Below are 19,880 nucleotides of genomic sequence, written 5' to 3'. Positions count from 1 at the left end.
ATTGCACTGCACACCTTACTGACAGAGGAGGGTGACTGCTCCACCACTGCTGCCTTGGACTTGCACTCTGAATCCCAGCAGAGCTCAGAGAGCTTCAAAATTTAAGGCATAACAAGCAATTTACCTAAATGTTTGTATACACAAGTTTTCAAAACCTCAGGGGTTTGGGGTTGGGTTTTTTCTCCCTTATAGCAACTGCATGAGATTTTCATTAGCAAAAAATAAATCATTCAGAGCAAGTCGGGTCTCAAAGATGAGCACTTCTAATTGCAATGAGAGTGATCTAAAAAACTCAGCACTTGCCCACCCTGTGCACTCTGCCCGTGCACACACCCACAGGCTCTCCTGCCCAAGGAGGTGGACATGGCACCAGCATCTCCTTTTTAGTTAGGAAAGGACTTGACACCAGCATCTCTTTTTTAATTAAGCACCCGGCAGTGACAGAATAGAGGTGGGAGTTTGTCAGTGTAAAATTAACTCTCATTTTTGGAAGGCCTGGAATGTGCACCCCTTCCTTCTGACTTCTAGAGCCAGGTTTTAAGCAAATAAAAATGCTTAAAAAATAAAATGCCCTCAGTTCCCTGAATCAAAGGTGAGGTGCCCACGTGGGTCTGTGAGCTCCTGAGGGGCACCCAGCACCTGCTCAGAAATCCAGTGCCCACGGACTCCAGCCTGTCTCAGCACCTCCCACTTGTGACACAGGGGAACAGTTATTAATACTTTCTTTTCTGCCTCCTTGTATCAGCCCTACAACATCATAAATCAGACATTTTTATCCAATGAACTTTTAAGACATGCTGTGATGCAGTGCTGCTCTTGACTGCCGTGGCAAGGAGTACATTTGTTCCCATTATGCAAAGCTAATTTGCTGAAAATAAAAAGGTAAAAATAGCACACTTTAGTCAACCTACACACCCTGACAGAGCGCAGCCTGTGCTCAGCATCACTCACAAGCACGTCCCTTACACTCTGGACCTGCAGATTATATTCACAAAGTTGTTTTTTTCCACCGTGTATTCTGTTCCTAAAGTAACACAGGGAAAAGAAGTGAACAGAACACAAGTATTGGAAATAAATCTAGAACAAATTTTGACACCAAGATGGAAGAAATCCAAGGATTTATCTGCTGTAGTCTGCAAATGATTTTATCAAAACTTCACCCCTGGAATAATGGTATTTACATCACAAATCCAAACACAGCACCAGACACACTAGTGAGGAAAACTATCCCAGCACAAACCAGCTCACCTGGCATTTGGAACAGGCTCAAACTCCGAAGAACAGAGGCTTCTGGTACCTTTCCACTTATAAAAGTATGTTAAGCTACATTTCAAGCCTAGTGAGAAGGCACAGCCAGTGCCGTTATTTAGACATGAGTCACTTTCTAAGGACAGATCCAACATCCCGGCCTGTGACCCCTCAGTGTTCCCTCAGGGTGGCCCTGGGCCTGCCTGGTCCTGATCATTCCAAACAGTCACCTTCCTTCAACCAACACTGCCCTTCTCACCCAGGCTCTGCTTTTGCTACCATTTCCTTTTGCTCTTTGTGTTATTAATTAAAAACTTAGCCATCATTTATGTACCACAAAAACCACAGCCAAGGAGAATAAAGCAGGTACCACGTGCCAGCCTGTACTTTCATGACATTTAATCCAGCACTGCCAGTAACAGCACTACCACCACTCCTCCACCAATAAATCCAGTCTGCAATGGGACCAGCCCCCTCTGCTGTGCTGCAGCTCCTGCCCACCCTCACCCCCCACTCTGGGCACCCCGGCACACCCGACCCCGCTGCGCTGCCCTCAGCGCCGCCGCCATTTTGTGCCCTCCTCCTTCCCCGCGCCGCCATCTTGTCCCTCCTCCCCGGCACGACGGGCCTTGTCCCCAGCACCGAAATCGCACACTGGAATGTACTTCACTCCCTTTCCCACACAATTATCAGTAATTTAACCCCTATTTCCCCCCGCTTTGATCCCGGGGCTCACCTCGTTCCTCCGAGCGGCCTGTCTGCCACACCATCCTCACCAGCCCGGCTCTTCCACAGCTCTCCCTCACTCCCTGCAGCCACCGGTGCTGCTTCTCCCTCCCAACTCCCCCCTGCCCCAGAACCCCTAGGGCAGGATGTTCTTCCCCCTCCTTCGTTATCTAAAACACCTGGGGATAAAACCGTTGGCAGTGGGAGGTTAAATTATATATTGTTTTCAGCTGTGGGGGGAAGCAATGAGCCTGACATCCCCCATCCCTTGTTAACCCAATGGAAAGCACCTTCTAGTCACTAAGTTCGACTTATTTCTGTTAAAAAAAAAAAAAAAAAAATGTTCACCTGATCTGTGTTTTCTTCAGGATAAAGCCCATAAATCCTCCCAAGCTTGATGATCCAAAGTCATTTTTGCACAGAAAAAAAGCCCAAAACCCCAAAGAAGAGAGAAGAGTTATATTTCCAGGCAAATAAAAGGAGACACAAGAGCTTCGTTTCTTCAGGATAAACCTCAGAATCCTAAACAAGCTTTGTTATTCAAATGTTCTTCCATAGCTGGAAATCATTCAAAACAGAATGACATTCAGAACATTGAGAACAGATGAAATAGCACTTTAAAGAAAAAACTTTTAATGTAATAATATAACCCATACATGGACTTTAAAAAAAGAACAAAAAATTTGAATGCAACGAACCTTAAAATATATTCCACCATGCCTTTTATCTAACCATACTTCCTGTAAGCTGCAATTTCTGTCACTAGTGATGTTGGATGGGGACAGAAAGTGAATAAAGATTAATTGAATGGGATGAAAGGCAGAAGAAGAGAATATTTCTGAAGATTGTTTCCTCCCACAGTACAAATTTAACAAGTGTTTTCAATGTTAGATTAATTAAGCTGTAATTACCTTCTGTGGAAGTGCTGGTGAGCAGACTGCTGCACAGCTGGAATAACACAGCCAGTGTAATTGCTCACCACCCCCAATTAAAAAAAAAAAGTCCTGGATGTTTCTCCTGGTAGCAAGAGCAGTTTGGGTATTACTAAGCAGTATTTTAGCAGGCTTTTCAAATATCTCTTACCTGGTGGGTAAAACCCCAACAAAAACAGCTACAGCAGGACAAGAACCATACATGACCCAACACTGCCCTTCTGTCCCTTGAGGAGCTACACTGGACACAGAACACATGCACATACAGACACTGCCCCGGAGGGAATAACTGCCCTGGGGGACAGCAGTGCCAGCTTACCCTAGAGGAGTTTAGCCTGCTAAGGGCCCGCTCTGCCCCGTGCTGTGTGAGCACCGCGGGGTCAGCTGCAGCGCTCGCCCTGGAAGCGCGGGGCGTAGTTGCGCAGCCCCTCGTTCTCCTGCGTGGTGATCAAGTCTATGATCGCCGTCAGCACCGCCGTGTCCCTGCACGTCCTGTCCTCCCAGTCCACGGGGTGAGGCTTCTCTATTTTTTCTTGGAGAAGATCGTCAAGTTCTTGTCTTAAATTCTGGAAAGCGTTTGTTGCGGAAGGGAAAAAAAGGAGAGGGACAGGCAATTAACACAGCATTGCCACAGGAGTTCCAGTCCCTCAGTTCCCCTGCCCTTCACACCCGCTGTTCTCACACCCATTCATTTCCACGTTGCTCCTGCTGGGATCAAACACTGTCTCTCACAAACCTGCAGCACTACCTTTGATGGCAGATGCCCATCTCAGCCCCCACATCCATTAGCTGACTATTTCAGGATTAAAAATAGCCAGTTTAAAAACAATAAAATAAAATTTAAAAAAAAGTCAGGTATGATTTCTGGTATCTAATATTAAACAGCTCTATTAGAACTTATTCCTGATAGCTGAAGAGCCCCATCTTCATGTTGCCATATCCATGTGGACATGTCATGGAATGACCAAGTCATCCTCCAGCTTCTGCTGTGGAAAAGTTATCTGTTTTCTTTGTGTAGTTGCATTGCTCGCTGGGAATGCATTTCAACCATTATCTCCCTGACTGACGAATCCATAGGCACGGTGATATCAAATCCAGAATTCCCAGGGATCAGTGTTACTGAACCTCCCATGTACATTATTATTATTAAACATATTCACCTTCACCAAGTGTGCTATCCTTGCTGGAGACTGGAAAACAATCCACTCATCCACAGCGATGGTGTCCTGGTCCTTATCCTTCTGAATGGATATATCCCCTCCGAAGAACAGCAGGCAGTACGGAGACACCTCTGTACAATCATACAGGTAAATCTGCACGACAGCAAAGCTGGCTGATCACCCTCAAAACATCCTAAGGGCCATCAGGAACTCTTAATCAGACTCCTACACAATTCCAGAAGATCATGGTTCAGCCAATCCCAAATTTGCAAGATGTATGAAGCAACTCAGTTCAAAAAAATTTACACAAAATCAGACTGAACAGGAGCAAAAATGGTCCCAAATACAGCCCTTCACATAGTGGTGAAATCAAACCACCTGCTCCATAACAACTGGGGGGGAGGAGAATCTTTCAGCACATTGATAAGTGTTAGACTGGATTGAAATGAAAAAAATAAATTCAAATAAAATTTACACATGTTATTGCCAGAACTTTAACAAAAATCCAAGTCCTCCAAAAAAACCCCAACTACTAAAACCTAGAAGTTAGTTACTTGTGGCACAATACCCCATATCACAAAGAACATAATCTGATGGGCTGTAAAGGAAATGGCCCAGGACAGGAAGGCTCCAGAACAAAGGCTGTTCACATCCCCTCTGAACCCTGATCCAATTTCCTTTAAAAAGATACAAAACCAACCCACGCAAACATAATCCCTCACTTACACTGCTGGTCCTCATCTTCAGATGGTACACGAGCCAGTTATAATGGAACTCAGTTTCCTCCACATTAACGGATTTGGGATGAATATTAACTGAGCCATCTGTCTTGGTGCAAACTTTCACCCTTCAGAGGAAAAAAAAAGTCTGATAATATAAGAAGTGATAAATCAACAGACCAGGATTTCTGTGCTCTATATCTTGCCAAATAACCAGAAATGTCAGTGTCTGAACTGCTGCTGCAGAACACAGATGAGGGTAGAGCCCTCTGGAGCAGTGCTACTGATACACTGGAACATCATCTGTGGCACAACAAGGTCACACAAATTACTCCAACCCTAGCAGGTATCTAAATGTTAAGAGATCAGCAAGCCCACGCTCTCACCCGCCCTTCTCAAGGCAGGTAACCCCCAGGCATGATTTGAGCTGTGAAGTGTCATTTGTTCCTGCACTCCAGCCACTGCTTCACCTTTCCAAACCACCCCCTGCACGCTCCACCCCGAGCACACACCAAGAGCAAACCAAGCCCTCACATTTTTCTCTTTTTGCTGAAGCTGGGCCGGATCTTTGCCACTTTGGGATAGAGGCCAGCACAGATGACGGCTTTGAGCAGCTTCTCGTTATCTGTAGGAGACAGAGAAGTCAATCAGGCAGTTGTGCAAGTGGAGGTTCCAGCCCTCAGGAAGGCTCCACATCCCTCCACAGTTACCCGAGTTGGTGTTCGATTTGGGATCCTTGGGGTCTCTGCTGCTCACAAAGCCAGCTGCCAGGAGGTGCTCAGCAAACTGCCCTTTCATGTTGTGCAGCATCTGGGAGACAAGAGACACGGCCCAGAGCGATGCTGAGCAAAGCCCTGCTCGTCCCCACAGCCCCTGTCCTGCTCAACCTGCCGGCTGGTGTTACCTGCAGGGTGTTGGAGGACAGGAAATATTCCCAGCAATAGTCTTTCTCCGTCCTGAAGCCACGACGCCGGGTCTCTTCCCAGCCCTAGAAATTAAAGCCATAGGTCGAGGGTGTTTGCAAGTGAAACACACTAAAAATGAAGGCCAGCAAAAACTGGAGGTGAACAGACACGGCAGTTACATCCTTCCCTACAAGAGAGGAAGTAGATCTTTGGATCAACTTGTTTATGTGTGCATAGCACAGAGCAGAAAACCACAACTTCATGTGTTCAATCAAAAATGTCTGTTTTCCATGGGGAGCACTGAAATCTGACTACATTTGCCAGAGCATCATTTGTTGTTATGAACAGTCCTGGGTAGAAACTGCATTTTCCAGGCCATTTATTTCCTCCTTTTCTCACTCCAACAAAACACATCTCAATCTCCAACACTTCTAAAGTCAGCTTTGGCCTCTCATAGAGGCCAGAAGGACAGGAATGAACAACTTCAGAAAGGTAAACTATAACACTAAGTTTTCTTTGTCTCTTTCACAGACATCCACCACAAATCAGGTGATTGAGCCTGGAGAAAAGACTCCTCAACACTAGAAGGGTGAACATCAGTTTGGTCTTATGTTTCTATAGAAGCCAAGTAAGAAATCCTACAGAGCAGAAACTGATCAACTTTTTCCTTAGGATCAACTATATTAGCCAAATTAAAATTCTGGAAGAAAAAAAAACTCCATTAAAACGTGCTTACAGTGAAAGCATTCACCACAGTCAGGTGGTCGCTTTTCGTGTTCTTTGACAGCTCCTTTCTTCTTGCATCTGCAACTTTCTCTTTGCCCTAAAAAAAATGAGAACCTATAAATTATCCAGCCTGACACAACAGTTCTCTTTTCCTAATTAAGGCACATCCATACAGCAATACTTTGTAGGCAACTGTATGAAAATTACAGCTACTTCAATAATCTGCAGGCAAAGGCAATGATTTGTAGTATGTGATGGCAGTCTTACTAATAAAAATGTAATTAACATGAAAATCAGAATAAAGTGCTCCTAAACTATAGCATTTCAGTAAGCCCCACCCCTTGTAATCGCCCTTTACCAGAGGGATGACAAAGGGGTCCTTGAAGCTGAGGCTGGCAGCAATGGTGAGCACGGGGTCCAGGCAGCAGAACAAGGCTCCAAAGAGGATCATCTTCCCAATGTGGGGCTCCACTGGCAGCCGTGCAAGATGGACACCCAGGGGAGTCAGCTCCTCCTGCCTGTCCAGAGCATTCTGTCAGGAGAGGGGAGAAAGGAAAGAACAAACGCACCATGTGAAACGGGGAGGGTTTCCTTGGAAGAGCCACTAGCACACCTGTGTCTAAACCAGAGGTTTCAGTTTATGGCTACAACTCATTTGTGCAAATAAGACCAGGGCAAGGAGCCAGCAGAACGAATGTGTCGTCGATCTCTCCTTCTCCATCACCCAGAGGGACAATGACATGCAATACCTTTCTCCCATACACCTTCTCTGCCCACAGAAATGCCCTCAGGCTCCTCCCTGCTGCAGCTGGGACAGGAGGCTGGGGGATGCAGGGTGAGCAGGGTGGTACAGAGCAGACAGGTAGAGCAGTGTCTGCAGGGAACTGAAATGCAGGGCCCACGTGTCAGTCATTTAGGAAGTGCCCAGAACAACTGTGCAGCCCTCACGGGTTCCCTCTGGGCAGGGAGCTCAGGCCAAGGCTCCACACAAAAGGAAGGGCTGCAGTGTCCAGACCTGTGCAGCCACACCTGTCTGCTAACACACAACACCGTTCCACACAGCTCATTCCCTGCAGAGGAGCAACACTTTACCAGCTCCATGAGATGATTTATGGCCAGCCTGACAGCGTCACGAGACGGTGGGTCCATCAGTTTGCTCAGGAAATAGGCAATTCCACCAAGCTTCAGGATCTGAAAGGAAAAACACAACAAAAGCCTACAGCAACCAGAGAAAGATGGCTGCCTGAAATTAGCCAGCAGTAACCTCATAACTGAAATAGTGTGACTAATTCACAGCTTGAGTTAGAATTTCTTTAATTAAGAACTAAGGGAAGAGATGTATTAATGACTGAAATCTGAAACAGAAGGATCTATTCTTCATTCAGCTCACATACACATGGCACCTCTTCTGCCTGCATGAGGAATTCAATACAAACTGCCAAGAAGGGAAGCTCATGTCAGTTCTAAAACCACTTTGTAGTAAAATTCTTTTCAGACATCACACCCCTGACTCACTGGCATTCTCACTGAATGGCTCTGATGGAATGAGATTTGGGGGAGAGCACAGTCTAAACTCTGTTTGTGGATACCAGGCAACCCTATTCCCCTGGGTTTGATGCACCCAGGTACAAGAGTGCTTTTCCAAAAGGTGCTGCAATTACGGGCTAAATACACTGCATTTCTGGTGTAGCAAACTCCACCTGACAACCTCAGGCTCTCAGTTGCATTAACTTATTCTCTCAACCTCTTATTCCAATGGAAAAGTAGATTATAAATACGTTTGCAGATTCCTGTTTACCTTGATTTGTAAGCAGAGTTCCTCCAAAGGCGTCCTCAGGATCTCTGGTAACTGATAATCATCCAGAAGGCTGGCACGCAGCCCGTTGTACAGATGGTAACAGTGGCCTGGCTGAACTCTGCAGTGATTTCAACAAACAAGTGCTTTGGGTTGTTTTTTGGCTTTTTCTATGAAACCGTGACATTATGATTGTGTTTGTTTACAAACAGCTTAACAAAACACCTAAAGGAGTTAGAACTGAAGTGCATCCAATTGTAAAAGCCATTTCAGCCTTCTGAAACACGGATCCATCAGCAGGGAAAAGGCATGGAGAGCACAGAAATTAATTTTTAGGCCATTTTCACTTTAATGGATCAGCCTCATAAATCAGGTGTGAAGTCAAACAGTTCCAACAAAAATTAAAATAAAGTATGGGACTTATTCTTCTGTAGGGGGGAAACACTGGGGTTAAATGCAGCACAGGCCACTTCAGCTTCCTAGAAGGACAAGGGAACCATTCCTTCCTCCTCCCAGGAGGCAGCTGTGCCTGCACCTCCAGCATGTGCTCCAGGACTGATGGAAACCTGCCCAGCCCAAACCTTCCTCCCCATCCCCACTGTTCTTACCTTCCTGCCCGGCCCTTCCTCTGCTTGGCATTGGCTTTGCTCACCCACTCTGCTGCCATTGTGCTGATGTTGTTCTGGGTGTCAAAGTGAGTCTCCTTTATCTTCCCCCCATCTATAACAAACACGACGTCATCGATTGTGATGCTGTTGGACAAAAACAGGAAAAATTCAACTCTTCATCTCTGCAAGCTTGCCCTAGCACTGGACAGGGCTTTGGCTTCTCTCTGTCCCTTCCCCAGTTGTGAACAAGCAATTAAACTCTGTGTTGGGAATCTCATTAGGAACTGCGTCCCCAGAGTTCAAGACAGGGCTGATTTATTCTCCTGGTCTGGCAGGAACCCCCCCACGGGTTCTGAAGGTGCACAGAGGATGAGGAGCTCAGATCATCATGTAAAAAGGCAAGTCATTACAGTAATTGTTTAGTATTCCTATAGCTTAATTGTTCAGAACAAATGAACTGGTCTGTTTAAGACAATTATAGGAAAACTCTGTTTAGTCTACAAACATTTCCAAAGCTAGTGTTGTAAATGAATGGCACAAACGTAGGAACATGTATTTTTGGAAACACCAAACAGATTTATACTTTGAACTACCACTTCCACTTGTTTTGTCAAATATACAGCTTTTCTGGGTGTGTACAGCCAGGTATTTACCTGGTCTCTGCAATGTTGGTTGCAATCACGATTTTCCTTACTCCTGGTGGGGTCTTCTTAAACACCTGTAATCAGCCAGGGCCCGTTTATATGTTTGCCAAAACCACACATGTGCTTCATTCGTTGTTTTTGCAGTTGTGAAATATCACAATAAAAGAGCAGCATACCTGAGTCTGGTTAACAGTAGGCATCAGTGAATGCAAAGGTATGATAATAAACCTATCTGGAAGTTAAAAATCAGTAAAAGATACGGTGTAAGCACAGAAACTTTAACTTCACAGGAAAATCAATCATGCAAAATAGAGAAAACAGGCTGCAAGTCAGGCCACTGTTTCTTGCTCTGAGTTCATAGATATTTGTATCTTAATGGCAAATTCTAAAGTAAAAAGGTATAAAGAACTTTTTTATGATGCTATGATGACAAGTTTAATAAAATATATAAAGTATTAAGTACAGTAATTTTATTTTTAAGCTCTCAAATTATTTAATAATTGCTCAAGTCTAATACCTAAACCAACGCAACCTTTCAATAAACTGAAATTCTGTATCTATGGAACGTACACAACACATACTGCAAGGCAACACGTGAATGGTGAAGAGCCCAGCTAAGGGAGGTTAGATGGAGAGATGAGATATGCCAAAGGACAAGTGAAAGTGTATCAGACAGGCACAGATATTCTGTGCCAGATAAACAGCATTTAGGGGAACTCTCAGCAAAGCAGAGGGGGAAGCTGCTCCAGAACCAAGAGAAGAGGAAATGTCCAGAGGATGGAGTTTGGTTTGGGATGGGGCTTCTCACAGCTACAGGAAAGGACAGCAGGAAGAAGATGCAGGTCAGGTTGGTTTTCAGATTGTCACTGCCACACTGAGGAAAATGAGCTGTTGTCATTAGCAGGTGAAAGATAACCCAGACACCCCAGAAACACAAAAACTGCTGAACGCTGCAATTATTCTGAGGAGAGGTGAGGAAAACAATGAATCCTGTGCAATAGCAGCAACTCCATGCAAAACCAGTCTGCCACTAATGCTACTGCTACAATTCCCATGTCAAAGTCTGGTTTTACCTGACTTAAACATGACCTGTGACATCAAGAGATCGTGCAAAGTGCTGATGTTGTCCCAGCCCGGCAGAAACACCAGAATTGCACCATCCTACAGGGAAAAGAGGCAGCAAAGAAGAGATCAGAACACAACACAGACTGTGCAGAGAGCCAGCTACCTGCACACTGACACACCTGTTGGACCTGGGAGATCTCAAACCTCACTGACTGAATTGAACAGTTTAACCTTTTTTTTCTATAAAAAAGCCAGCTACATGTATTTAACTGAATGTAAGAAGTAAAAATTTGATTTTAAATGTTTTCCCCTGCAGTGTTTTAAACACAGCCATGTCAACACTAGAATTTAAGCTGCAACAGAGAACTGATGTAATTTTCAACACAGAAAGAACAAAAAACAAAGCCATCCTTGTTATCCACAGTTTCAGTGACCTATCAACTGAAACATTAAATTACTTGATATCTTTAATAATATAGGTATGAGGCAGAGAACACACCTCTGAGTATGGAAGAGGAATTAGGAATGGAGATTTAGTTGTACACTAAAATGGCCTTCAGAGTTTTCTACGGCTGTTTCACTAAATGTAACTGTTACTACCATCTGCAGAGACTACTTCCTTTGACAAGCACATACAGTCACAGAAAGAACCAAAAGTTACATTTAATTTGTAATTGCATTATTTCCCATCAAATAACTAAGGTGTACACTTAATTTCAAAGCTTATTTAAATGCTTAGCCAACAGGAAAAAAATGCAGCAACCCAAATTCAAATAGCACCCAAACCTTCAGCTCTCTCCCCATTTTATGCACGAGACAATCCCTGCTGTCACTGGAACAATTCAGGCTCTTTCTTGCCCCTTGCTCAGAAGGGACCATGGATGAGCACATCCAGTGCATCTGAAGTTCTCCAAGTTTCTCAGGTACACAGTTCTCAGTAACACAACCCCTGAGGATGAAAATGCTCCCCTCTGAACATGGATTGCATCCACCACATCAGTGAACATGGAATGAACCTCAGGGCTTAGGAAGTCATTAGATATTTAAAGCTGTTCAACTGCCTCTCAGGAGAGCAAACCAAAAAATGTCTCTCCGTGTGTGTGGTAAGCTAAAGTAACCCCCTGGCTCTGACACTCCAACAGCCCCCGGCCCCAGCCCAGTCCCACCCCCAGTGGTGGCAGTGGCAGGGCTGTACCTCCTCTTCCAGCACGATGTGTCTGATCAGAGCTGCTATGAGGTCCAAGTCCACCTTGTCATCATCCATCATTTCCAGGGCATCAATAGTGCTTGCTGAGTACCTGCAGGCAGTGAAACACAGACACTGGTGACCTGTCAGGTCTGAGTCACACAGCCATTAACCCACATTTAGTTCAGTGTGATTATGGTCAGTTCAGACCATAAGTAAGTTTAAGAACTGCCATGTCATGACTGAACTGCCTTTGAAGCACTCTTGATGATCTGTCTCCTCCTCCTGGATTGGCCAGGGACTGACAATCTGCATTTAGGTAATGAATTTAAATTTAACCTGAACTCCTACAGTCTGCACAGGCAATGGGGGCTAATTCTGATACCTCAAAAGCACTTCCCTGGTGGCCAGGAGTTCCACCCTGGTTTCCCACGGCAGCAGCTACCCCACCATCACTGAAGCCCAGCAATAGAGTACAGCACCAATGCACGGTCTGACAAAGCACAGGAGTCCCTTGGCCCACCTGCCCCGGAGCTGCCGGAGGTACTCGGGCCATCGCTCGCGGTACAGCTCCTCCTTCTCCTCCTTGTCGGGCCGGCTCACGTGGCCCTGCAGGAAGCCCCTCTTCCAGCGCGGCCGCCGCTCCGCGCCCTCGGGGCTGTACCTGTGGGGTGACACACGGGGTGACACGCGAGTGACACATGAGTGACACATGAGTGACACATGGGGTGACACACAGGGTGACACACAGGGTGACACACGGGGTGACTGAGGGCACTGCAGCTGCCCAACCTCCTGCTGCAGCTGCACACGAGGGGCAGGCTCTGCAGCTGCTTTTAGGACAGAAACAGGCACCAACCCCAGCTAACGTGGGAACATGCACAGAAAGAGTCTCAACGGCCACAGAGACGAGCTTGATTTAGAGGCCTGAAATCCACCACACCAAAAGACAGACAAAGCTGTTTCGCCCCTCAAGCCAACATTTCCATGTGCCGTGTGTAATTACTGTGCAACCTTTGAGACTTCCCTTGGAAGGTTTTCTGTTCAAAAATACAGGCATTTTTTTTTTATTCCAAGTTAGTCTTTGAACATACATGCTAAGCCAAAACCACCCCCCAAATACTCTCTGAAATGATGTTCAGAAAACCCACTTACCTCAACTTCTCAATGACATCTTCCAGCAGATATTCCACCACCGGGAAAGTGAACCCAGGGATGTGAATCATTGGACAATGATCTGTGGGGGAAGGCATAACTTGGGTTTAAAACCACCAATGAAACACTGCACTGAATAGAGGCAATAAATTCTTCCCTATTTCTGCAATATAGCTGCCACGCCTGTGTGGTTTTCCTGATTGTTTATTTTCAAATTCCCATGGAATATGCCAAATTCACCCCCAAGTAAAGCTGTGGAGTTAAAAAGCACAGGCAGCAAGCAGTGTATTGCACACCAGCATGTTCCCCTGGTCCCAGCCACAGGATAAAGTTGGAGACTGAACAATTAACAGTTCAATCCGGTTGCCTGCTCATACCAAGAGTTCTAAAATGTGGTAAATATGAGTAAATATTTAATAGGAAAATACTCTGTGGATTCTACTTCCATAGCATGTCTGAAAAGCAAAAGCAGAAGCAATACATGCTCATGATGAGATAAAACAGAGAATCAGCATCTCCAGCAGCTGCCAACTCTTTGGAAAATGGAAGTAATTTCCCCTTTTGACAAAAATCAAGTCTATAATTTGAGAACTGCATTTTACTGTAGAAGCCTAAATTACTCAAGAGGAACACTGTTAGGAAGCATTTCACCTACCAAAGTACTCAGAAAACTTCTCTGCATTTAGAGTAGCACTCATGAGTATGACTTTCAAATCCAGTCGAATATTTAGGAGATCTTTAATAATGCTCATTAAAACATCTGACTGAAGATTTCTTTCATGGATTTCATCAAGGACTACGTGACTGATGCTGGACAAGTGCCTAAAACAGAAGAGGAGGAATTTAAACGTTTGTTTTTAGCTGAATGAAAACACAGAGTTTGGACTCGTCCCATCACTGCATTCCATTAAACAGGGACACTTACTTATCTGACTGGAGCCACTGCAGGACAATCCCCGTGGTACAGTACAAAATCGAGCCTTGTTTCCTGGGCAACCGACTGCAAGAGACACAGGAAGAATCCCTCAGTTCTCTTCTGTACTTTACAAAATCCTTTAACAGCTTGAGACCCAGGTGCAGGTGCCAGTACAGCCGTGCTGAAGGTGCCTCACTGACTCGCTCTCAGCTCAAGTGAGGAACAGGGAATCAGGCCCCAGCTGCACCCCCTGGGGAAGGGGAACAGCCCAGGGATCCGACAGTTCCTGACTGCCCAGGAATCCTTTATCATCATCCCCTGCACACTGCAGGGCTGGCCCCAGTGCTGTAGCTCCCCAGGCTCAGCACTCGGGGCACTCAGGCCCCAGTGGGACAGCCCTCACTGAGCAGTAAAGACAAACAGCAGGGAGACTCCAACTGAAACGCTGGCAGGGCTGAGCAGTTTTGTTTCAACAACAAAGGTTCCATTATTGGTTGGCATCCTTTCAGATACTTTTTAAAACTACAGCTGACTCCAAATGTAAGAGCTTTTGCTCCGTGAACTCCTGTCAGTGCATCTATTACATGATCTCAGGGGATTAGTCCATAGGTAAGTGTAGCAAATACATTTTTTTCCACAGAAATATGGCTCAGATTGTTCTCTCCTTTAGGATTTCCATTTTTCCTTGCAATTTGTGGATTAGGGATATCGCTTTTAGTTCTACCAACAGCAGAACCTTTTACAAGATCTGAAAATAGGGCCTACTAGACAAAGCACAACTTGGTGCTGGTCACTGTCACACACTGCACAAAACAGCAACTGCACTCAAACTCCTTGCTAAAACTGAAAACCCTCATTTCGCAGGAATTCCTTCAGGAGAAAATATCAGCAGGAGAGCAACTATTTAAGGACTGCTTTTCAAACTGTCTCCTTTGTGTAACAACAGCTGGTGTTTCCCCCAGCAGCAGCACCGTGCCTGGAGCCGCTCACCTCTGCAGGCGGATCTGGTAGCCCGTGCTCTTGCCACTGCCACAGGCCTCTGCCCTCTCAGCAGCCACCCTCTCAGCCACCTGAGGAAAACAAAGAAAACTTTAGAAATCCCACAGGCTGATCTGTGACTGAGCTACTCATCAGTAGAAAATACCTGGAATGGAGAAGTTCTGTAAATAACAAAGAAACGGCCTGACTTGTTCTCCTCCCTTGAGAAAGTGTCTCTCGTCAGCAACCCATGGGCAGGTTTGTGTCCCAGGACAGACTTTAGAGGAACACAACCACACTCCCCTTCAGCAGGGTGAGCTTTCCCTCGGGGTAATGCAATTGATACTGAACCAGCAAGAGGAGTCATTACTGAGCACTTGAAAGCTCAATTCTTTCCTGCTCATTAATCCACCTCTAGAGGGCCTGACACAGCATTAGTTTTTACCACAATTCACTGCAAAATCCATTAAAATCCCGGATCTAACCCATGGCTAAACTCAGAGAATGAGCCTGCAGTGCCAGCACTCAAATCCACAACCAAAAGTTGTGAAATATCGAATCAGTGCACATGAACAGCATTGTGACTTGCAACAGAACCTCGTACAATGGAAACGGAACACACAAAAAGCTCGGATTCACGGGGGAAACACCCCCAGGAAGGGGGTTTGCAGAGGGCACTCACGGAGATGGCACTGATCCTCCTGGGCTGGGTGCAGACGATCCTGCACGTGGAGCCCTTCCCTCGCTCGATGTGGTCGTCCAGGATGAACTGGGTCACCTGGGTGGTCTTCCCACAGCCGGTCTCCCCACTGATCACAGTCACTCGGTTGTTGTTGATCAGGTTCACGAGCTCCTGGATCCACAGAGAACACGTTTACAGAGTTATTGTTCCAGCCAGGTTTTTAGGGGTTTGGACATTCCCTGCTGCCAGGCAGTGACCCTTGAGGAGGGTCACGGCAGCTGAAGAAACACTCAGCTGTTGGTCACCACACTGCAACTGAAGTTTAGTTTAAACCTCACGGGACGTGTTCATGGGCACTTTCCAGAGGGTTTAAAGCACATCCAACCTGAACACTGCCCTTAAATCTTTAAATCCTGTATGAAAACAGCGTGAAAGGACTAAAAAGAAAACCTGAAATACACTTTTAAGTTTTCTGCCTCCTGCTTGCCTCCTGCACGTCTCTGGGGACTGAAAACCAGCATTTACCCCGTTGGCCTCCAAGACTGCATGAACTGAAGGTTTGTAGCACAGTACTTTAGCCACCTGATTTCTTTTACCACCAGGAAGAGTTTCCCAGCCCGTACCTCCCAAACCCAAGGATTGTCAAAGGGATTATGACAATTTTAGGAAACAAACACTAACAGAAAGGACGTTATGGCAAAGAGATGAATTTCAGGAAAAAGCTCACTAATCATTCACTGAACCTCCAAAACCAAACCTATTAGAATATTCACTTTCTACTCCACACAAGGGTCATCAAATGAAGAATTAACACCGACTAGTAACAGCCTGTACTGGCACTGATGTTATCCTGTGACTGGGAAACTAATGGCAGTCAGAGCCAGCAGTACTGGCACTATTCACAAACAGCAGCAGAAACACACTCTGCAGTTAAACACACACCTACCTCTCTCATGCCATAGGAGGGGAGCTTCTCTCGGAATCTCTGGGGAACAGAAAATAACAGTATCTTTAAACACCTCTTTAACTGAAGCAATGTAACAGATTCCATCTATAAGCCAGGCCAAACTGTGAAATAATGACGAACTGCTCAGCAATACTTATATAAACCCAGGCCTACAGGAAATAACTTTATTCCCCACGTGTTTACAGTTTCATTAAACTTAGCAAAATGAGCTAAACCCAGCAGTTCGGCACATGTTGAGGCAGCTACACAGAGCTGCAAGAGCAGGGCCTGGGACCAGAGGAGAACTGGTGTTCATGGTAGCTGTTTTACTTCACAGCTTTCTACACATGGCTCTTAAAACAACACACACTCTGTTTTTAGGAAGAGATTCCTTCAGAGCCCACTGCTGTGCTTTCAGCTTCAGACATAACTGCGAGGACACAATCCATAAAAAGAAAGAGAAACCCACCCAACAAAACAATGTGTGAATTACGGATTCTAATTGTCCCTGAAATCGATAATTTCACGTTTGTAATCACTATTTTATCAATAGGCATTGATAATTCTGAAGGCAATTTTTAACAAAAGTAACATCGTGACAACTTCCTAGTAAATAAACTGCAAGCAGGTACATTTTCAGGTCAGTTTAACTGAAAGAAAAAAATCCAATGAAAAGTACCTGCATTTCAACATATCTGGGATCAGATCTCTTCTTCCTTAAGTCTTCTTTAAGCTGCTCATCTAAATCAGTATCCTGCTCATTTTTTTCAAAGAGATATTCCACATCCCGGTCCAGGGATGTTTTTTCCAAGGCCGGTCTCCGTCTTACAGGAGCTTTTTCAGCATCTGGTTTCACTTTCACAGGCTGTTCTGTAGGGCTGCAATCAGAGGACAGAAACCTCAGAGCCGATCCCAGCTGTGCCTGGCCACGTGCAGGGAGCCACTCCAGGAACACGTGAACTTGGGCTGGAGACATTTCATCCATCAGTCAATGAACCACCAGCCCGTAGGAATAGAGAATCACGGAATGGTTTGGGGTGGAAGGGACCTTAAAGCCCATCAGTGCCACCCCTGCCATGGGCAGGGACACCTTCCACTATCCCAGGTTGCTCCAAGCCCCATCCAACCTGGCCTTGGACACTCCCAAGGATGGGGCAACCACAGCTTCCCTCGGCAATCTGTCATTATGGTGCACGCCCTGGAACCAATTAAAGTCTGAAATTATGAGCCACTAAAAACTTTGCATTGGCATCTACAAAAGTAACATGTTCTTTTGTACCAAATGAAGCCACAAAGCAACAAAACATTTCTGGAGAATTACTGCTTGGCCCAGTGCCCTGTAATGGGATCCCTCAGCAAAATGACTGCCCCAGACCCTCATTTCAGCAGACCTGTCCAGTTCTGCATTACCTGAAATCCTTAGCGAGTTCAGAACACACTCTGTCCACAGAGAGGGATAAAAGACTCCAAAACTGCTCAATAACTGAGAACAGAAGCCAAATGCTACCTCTGGAAGAGTAATTCCAGAGACCAGTGGAGCTTAAAAATCCCACATATGCACCCTAGGTAGGGCCTGAGATCAGTTACAGGATGTTATTATTTTAGGTAGAAATGTTACACCCGAAGCTCAGCAATGATGGGAGTTTTACAGCACTGGTTACAACCATTTCAGTGTGACAACACAAGGGGACAAACTTAAGGTCAACTCACTAAAGGTAAATACCTTCCGACACATATTCCTGCCAGTCTGCGGGAAGTTTAAAAGAATTAATGTCTCTTTACCTGTCCTCATCCCCGGACCACCAGGACATGGATTCTTGCTCTTTGTCGTTCTTGGCCTGGACGGAATTCAGGAGCTGCACGATCTGCTCTTCCCTGCGCTCGTCCATGCGCACGACGGCTCTCTGTGGGAACAGCACAGCCTGCCAGCCTGCGCGGCTACGGACAGCAATGGCCCCGCCAAGGCCGCAGGCGCTCCGCAGCCGGGGGGCTCCGCGGCGCGGCCCCAGCCCACAGCCCGCCTGCCGGCCCCGAGGGGCCAGTCCCCGCTGCCCCCGCGTCCCTCACCTGCTGCCGGTCGGTGTCGCGGCTCTTCTGGCCCTGTTTCCGCGCGTACCACAGCCCGATCTCTCGGCCCTTCAGGTGGCTCGGGTGCCGCCCGCGCCCGCCGCGCCCGCCGGGCCCGCCCGCCGAGGGGCCGCCAGAGCCCGAGCCGCCATCGCCGCCGCGCCCGCGGCCCCAGTCCCGGCGGTGCTCGTAGCTCATGGCCGCGGCGGCCCGGCCCGGCACAGCCCCGCTGGGAGGGCCGACAGGGCCGAGGGAGCCCACGGGGCCGAGGGAGCCGATGGAGCCGGCCCGGCCCGCAGAGCCCCGCGCGGCCCGGCCCGGCCCCGCCTCATCCGCCGGCACCGCCCGCACTTCCTTCCGGCAGCCCCGGAGACGCCGGTTCGAGTCCCGCACCCGGCAGGCCAAGGGTTCGAGTCCCGCACCCGGCACAATGGGGAGCACTTGAACATCGCTTTAAAGAAAAGATGTTCTTTCGTGTTTGATCTTTGGGGGCTTTCAAGCCTAATCGACAAGCAGAGAGATTTAATCCGCGAAACAGGGAGAAGCCGACAAGCTCTAAGCAAAACGACTTGTTGGCGGAATTGCCTGGTTAAGGTTTAGAGCTGGACGTGCTTCAGCGATCTCAGACCTGGGGGAGGCCTTGGGGACAAGGATGTGCCACTGAGAGTGGGCACGGGATATACCATGCCCAGGTTCTCTGGAGTGGGACCTTCAACCTTTTACATTAGGGAGAATTATTCACATCAGTATTACTACACTTTCAACAGTGAAATAATGTTTTGTTTCCCTGAACACCATTGTGCAGCTGCAAATGCTTCTTCAACTTAATTTCGTTACATATTCTCTTGCCTTTTCTCCCTCGTTGGTGTGATTTACTCACATTTCAGGATTTCCAGCATTCAGATCTCTAAACACAGTATCTCACACTGACTTTCAATATTGAGGTGAAGGATTGCTTCTTCCAAGGAAAACCATCCTCTCTTTTTTCTCTGCCCACAGCTGACGACAGTCAGTCCAACACTCCAGCACTTGGCCATGTGAAGGGAGAAGAACCAGGTGCTCAAGTTAGAAATTTCTATATTCTTTTCTCCTTTCCCCTCACAAGGTGGTTTATGCATCCACACATAAACAAGTTGGTCTCCCCGACCCCCTTTAGCCTGCAGGTGCTTCTAAACTGGGGCAGTGGTTACCTCTGGTTCTGTTATTTAGATGTCCAGGACAGCGATGTGCCTGGTGCTGAGTCACTTGAGTGATTTTGACAGTTTGATCCTGTGTGCTCCAGTGACAACCCGTGACATGTCTCTGGACACCCGAGCACTGCTCACATTTGAAACCGATGGCATTTTGCTGCCAGAGCAATTTCCATCTCCATTCCCGTATCTCCTGCATTTCCATCATCTCCTTCTCAACACTGTGAAAAAC

At 46.6% G+C, this 19,880-nt stretch overlaps 1 protein-coding gene across 1 annotated transcript; it reads right to left on the bottom strand.

The window, feature by feature from the left end:
• Positions 1 to 2,418: 2,418 nt before the first annotated feature.
• DHX36 (DEAH-box helicase 36) lies at positions 2,419 to 18,671 on the bottom strand. Its single transcript, XM_050308746.1, has 25 exons — positions 18,459 to 18,671; positions 18,174 to 18,295; positions 17,071 to 17,269; positions 16,392 to 16,430; positions 15,446 to 15,616; positions 14,776 to 14,855; positions 13,795 to 13,869; positions 13,525 to 13,691; positions 12,870 to 12,951; positions 12,238 to 12,378; positions 11,724 to 11,826; positions 10,537 to 10,624; positions 9,640 to 9,695; positions 9,473 to 9,537; positions 8,820 to 8,963; positions 8,215 to 8,332; positions 7,509 to 7,607; positions 6,775 to 6,948; positions 6,427 to 6,513; positions 5,690 to 5,773; positions 5,496 to 5,595; positions 5,320 to 5,410; positions 4,793 to 4,913; positions 4,067 to 4,219; positions 2,419 to 3,472 (listed from the first exon to the last, which is right to left on the bottom strand). Exons 1-25 carry the CDS (start codon positions 18,654 to 18,656, stop codon positions 3,287 to 3,289), a joined length of 2,943 nt encoding a protein of 980 aa, XP_050164703.1. The 5' UTR covers positions 18,657 to 18,671; the 3' UTR covers positions 2,419 to 3,286.
• Positions 18,672 to 19,880: the final 1,209 nt, after the last annotated feature.

This window comes from Myiozetetes cayanensis, unplaced genomic scaffold (genome assembly GCF_022539395.1).
Source record: "Myiozetetes cayanensis isolate MyiCay16 unplaced genomic scaffold, myiCay2020 scf13, whole genome shotgun sequence".
NCBI lineage: Eukaryota > Metazoa > Chordata > Aves > Passeriformes > Tyrannidae > Myiozetetes > Myiozetetes cayanensis.
The sequence above is the reverse complement of the archived record's forward strand: the minus strand, read 5'-3'. Positions and strand labels throughout refer to the sequence as shown.

Coding starts and splice junctions, on each gene's coding strand:
- DHX36 (XM_050308746.1), bottom strand. CDS start 18,656: ATGAGCTACGAGCACCGCCGGGACTGGGGCCGCGGGCGCGGCGGCGAT. Junction 4,914..5,319: donor TTCAGCAAAAAGAGAAAAAT/GTGAGGGCTTGG, acceptor TTTCCTCTGAAG/GGTGAAAGTTTGCACCAAGA. Junction 4,220..4,792: donor TGAAGATGAGGACCAGCAGT/GTAAGTGAGGGA, acceptor GCTGTCGTGCAG/ATTTACCTGTATGATTGTAC.